Below are 4862 nucleotides of genomic sequence, written 5' to 3'. Positions count from 1 at the left end.
CTACAGCATGTAAATATGATTGGCAGTCCCTTACTCCAGGCGTCTATTCGCTCGCATGATTTAGTGAACCATGCTGCTCCGGGATTGGTCGAAACATTATGCGTGGGCGGGCATGATTTCACTGTGCACAGTACGTTGGCAATGCTCGTTTGATAGATGAGCGCAGTGCACACTTACTCGGGGACTGAAGCCATACATGGTTCGATGATTGATCCCAGACGGAAAGTGGCACTTCATGTGGAGTCGACCAATCCTTTCGCCTCACACAGGTCTAGCAGATGTAGGACGAAGTCGACTGTCACGAGCTGCTCCGCCGGCCCAAGCTCGATACATACGTGATCCACACGGGGAAACCAAATATTTTGCGCGCGTGGATATACAAGATGTACCACGGGAGAGTTTGGAAGTCTATACACAACAGAATCTGGTTATATTGTACGCCAAATTGGAAAACCGTGTCACTGCCGGTGGCAGACGAACACATGAGTGGCGCAGAGAGCTGCGACTTCCACCCAATGTGAATTTCTCTACACTTAGATGTACATTTGTAGAACCTGGTTTTGTGCATATTGAAGCTGACGTTCTGGAGGAAACAGCCCACCTCGCTCCTATCTCAAACTGGTCGCGTCCCAAATCTCCGGATGTTCATAACTTTCCCGCCAACGATTGGAGTCGTACCCATACGCCTAATTTGGGAAGCACACCGATACCATGCAGACCGGAGTGTAAAATTGACCATCGTCGTGTGACCTTTGCCGAGCCTCAACGATGTAGAATCTCAACAACCCCTTCTGCCAGCCGCTCATCCTGGAAACGTGTCCCAATCACAGAGTGGTCTTATGGACACTCATCCCCGATTTCGTTTAACTCACCCCGAACTGTGAGAACGTTTCTATCCCCACAGCTTCACGCAGCACCGCTAGTCGCTCAAACACCGCCCACATCGACAAGATCCCGCGATCCAACCTCACCAACACGCGTGCGCAATCCGTTGGGTCAAGGGGATGGTACAACCGCTCCCACCGGGCAAGCGTTCAAACGGTATAAATTACGTGTTGAACTTGGCTATTCCGTCAGTCCACGAGACCTAACCATCAACAGTCATAACGGTCTATTGACTATACATGCAAAAAAGCTTGTCAAGCCTAACGCGTGGAAGCCCAGTGAAGATATGGTGTTCGAGCACTATAGTGAACACACCCTTCCGTGTGATATCATCCTCACAGACTTGACTGCGAGGCTTCAGGATGGCGTGGTTTATGTGGAAGCACCGTACAAACCTGTTACAGCAAACATCTCCCTGCCTCGGTTAGACGCACTCCATCGGCAATCGATGATTATGAATAACTGGCACGGAATCTGAGAGGAATAATGCGCCCACAAGGATCCCCACTGCTACGGGTATGCCACCCCGCACTTTTTCTGTCTGCGTTTTCTGATTCCTGGCCCAGCCATTTTCGGATGCGATGGTTCCGGAAATTTCGAAACTGTTCGTAGCCAATCCCCTGTCTCTCCAACCCTCCTACGATTATCCACACTATTGTTGTATATAGTTGTTTCTATGTCGAGTGCTTTGATAAAGTAATTGTATTGGAAAGTACCGAGAAGCAAAATGAGTAATCTCTGGTTTCAAGAAATTTCAGGGGTTGTGACCGAAAGAGTTCATGCTTAGATTCCTGCAACCTGTATACCCGAGTAATCCTCAAGGAAAGGACAGTACGTTCCGTGGCCCACTTACCTTCTCCACCGTAAATTTGTTCGTCTTTCTCCAACTGAAAGGATTTTCGGTGTGTAAGTTTTTGATGAATAAGATAGATTGACTAGATAGAGAACTCAGGATTAGAGTCAATAAATTTCGAACGAACCAACGTAGAACCGAAAACTATTCAAAAAAAGGCACAAGAAGTATCCAGAAACACAGCTAGGTACTTTTTCATAAAGGAAACTACTCACAAGGTTGCTGAAAACTCGTAGACAGCCCACGACCGGTTTCACCCTTCTGCTTTGGGCTCATCAGGTAGGCGCAGTCCCCGAGTTTCCGTCAACCTTATGATCTACTTGAACCCAAATCGGACTTTTTTCGAGAAATACACTCATTTGCAAATCAATTTGGTTTTCACGAGTGACTCAGCTGAATCGTGGGCTGTCGAAGAATTTTCAGCAACCTTGTGAGTAGTTTCCTTTATGAAAATATACTGCGATATTTCGAATATCTTGCCAACTGAAACATGAAGCGGCCTGTGTGCAGCACATTCGGTTGTAGAATACCATAAACGAGAGATTCAGTTGAGTATCTCGTGAAAACCAGATTGATTTGCAAATGTGTGTACTTTTCGAAGACAGCAAGATACTGTTCGACTGATCGAGTAGTCATCAAAGATGATTCCCCGTAATTTCATCTCTTGTTTAATGTTAGAAAAACATGTCAGCTGATGAATTGTCACCCCTCAACTACACTCATTTTCACACGAATCTGGTTTGGACGGAAGACGCAACCGACTCCCAATCGACTCCCTCGTTTATGGTATTCTGCAACTAAATGTGGTGCCCAAAGTTCACTAAATTTTTCGGTTGGCACCATACTCATGATGTAACAGTGAATGAAACTACTCACAGGGTTGCTGAAAACTATGTGGTCGTCCACCACCAGTCCATCAACCTTATGTTTTACTTGAACTCAAATTGTATAAAACTCACCGTACGGCCTCATTTTGCATACCCATTCCATTCAAGTAGGTTCAAGTAGAGCAAAAGGCTGACGGGACCTCGAGAATTTAGCCAACCTGATGGATGGAAGCGGTCGTGGGCAATCGAAGGGTTTTCAAAACCTTACGAGTAGCTCCCTTCAATGAACTTCTGTTTTTGTGACAGTGGCTTACAAACCCTAGTTTACAAAGTACTGGTTTCCGTCACAACATGTGGAGTTATTGGACTGGCCTGATTTGTCAGGAAAACTTGGGACCCAATAGCACACGAACCGTACAAAGGTGCAAAGTCTGTGACACAGCGAACCGAATCAGTAACTGATGTACAACCAGAAAACAGAATTATCGTTCCAAATATTGCGATAACATAGCGTAAAACAACAGCAGAGTTTTGTAGAGGTTTCGACGCAAGCCTACACGAATCGATCGCTGAAATCCCATACCGGTAGAGCAGTACTTGGTCCTATTCAGTTGTGGTGCCGTTTTCGAACTCCCATTGGTTTTGTGTCCGCCAGTTCGAGGCACATCGTTGTTGGTTTCAACAGTACTCATCACAGTTGACTAAGAATAGCCCCACTTCAAGTGAGCTCGATAAAGTGGCGTTTGGAACATGGATGGTCTTTCGTCACGGTGTTTCGTTCACGAAAATTGTTTCTGAAAATAAACCGGTTCGAAAGATTACATCAACGATCAAACCTTCCCAAAATTTATGGTAAGTCAACTTGTGGCATCTATATGAAGTTTTACTGATGTAAAACTCGTAAAACGTAAGACCAAGTCCTAAAAGACGATAATCGAGAATGCATGAGCCGCGGTTCATGAATCTGTGAAAGACACCGTTGACCACTGAAATCCGGGAGTTCGGATATCAGAATAGTACAAGTTAGGGATCTCTATGGCCATTCATTCAGTATAGTTGCGGTATAGTTTGCAAGGATGATTGGAGTTTCCATATTCTAAAGAGCTCATGTGATCAAAGGCCATGCACAAACTATACTCTGGGAGGGAACTACACACACGGTTGCTGAAAACTCTTCAACAGCCCACGACCGCTTTCGCCCTTCTGTTTGGGGCTCATCAGGTAGGCGCAGTCCCCTAGTTTCCGTCAACCTTTTATTCTGCTCTGGGAGTTTGTGTCCCCGGAAATCTCTTTTGAAAATTTTCACTCTTATACGCGCAGCTATCTAGATTATCTTCTTTGCATTTGATTTGATTTTTACAAGTAGACAACATCTGGAATTTACAGTCATTCTGAAAAGATGTTATCAGGCATGTTAACTAATTAGCAACTTTCTAAATGAACTGTCTACTGAGTGCTTGCTGTCTGTCACAGACTTGAAAGGTCACTGGATGCTCATGTCTCAAACATTTTTACAGCAAACGACCTAAGTAACCGCTGGTACTATAAATCAGGATGTGATCAGCTCTAAAATGCGATCCACCACATTGCTGTTTGGATATAACACACTGCTCATAAGATTGCTAAAAGCTCTTCGACAACCAATGACCGGTTTCATCCTTCTTGAATTTCACCATCATCATCATCATCATCATCATCATCATCATCATCATCATCATCATCATCATCATCGTCATCATCATCATCATCATCATCATCACCATCATCGTCATCATCATCATCCTCCTCATCATCATCATTATCATCGCCATCATCATCATCATCATCGCTGAGTTCAGTCAAGTTCATGTTCCACTCGACAGATTCTGACAAGTTTCAATAGGAGACTCAACTGAACCCAGCTGAATCCTTCGTTTATGATAGTCCTGTCGTGGACTGTTGATGAGTTTTCAACAAAACTGGGAATAGTGTGATACGGCTAGTCAACAACATAGTGTGAATTCTCGTACCAAATGAAACATGGGCCTGTCTGGTACAGCGCACTCGGTTTAAGTAGACCATCATAAGCGAGAGATTCAGTTGACTGTCGTATTGAAAATCGGAGCATTTATCGATCCACCACCAACGATCGTCCTTGCCAAAGTTCACCAACTGGTTATCCTAGGATCGGTATTGTATCCCGTCGGTCAACACATCCCAGCGTTCACCGCATCGCAACGCGGCCACCAATCACACTTGCGTGTATGCTGGGTACGAACCAAATCTAAGCTCTCAACTAGTCAAGCAGCCAGACCAAT

The 4862-nt window shown here is 44.9% G+C and overlaps 1 protein-coding gene across 1 annotated transcript; it reads left to right on the top strand.

Annotated features, from left to right (window-relative positions):
- Positions 1 to 235: 235 nt before the first annotated feature.
- T265_06317 (hypothetical protein) lies at positions 236 to 1363 on the top strand (the record flags this gene model as incomplete). The annotated part of the gene is made up of 1 exon (XM_009171544.1): positions 236 to 1363. One exon carries the CDS (start codon positions 236 to 238, stop codon positions 1361 to 1363), a length of 1128 nt encoding a protein of 375 aa, XP_009169808.1.
- Between the last annotated feature and the right edge of the window lie 3499 nt (positions 1364 to 4862).

Source organism: Opisthorchis viverrini (genome assembly GCF_000715545.1).
Source record: "Opisthorchis viverrini unplaced genomic scaffold opera_v5_127, whole genome shotgun sequence".
Lineage (NCBI taxonomy): Eukaryota > Metazoa > Platyhelminthes > Trematoda > Opisthorchiida > Opisthorchiidae > Opisthorchis > Opisthorchis viverrini.
The sequence above is the reverse complement of the archived record's forward strand: the minus strand, read 5'-3'. Positions and strand labels throughout refer to the sequence as shown.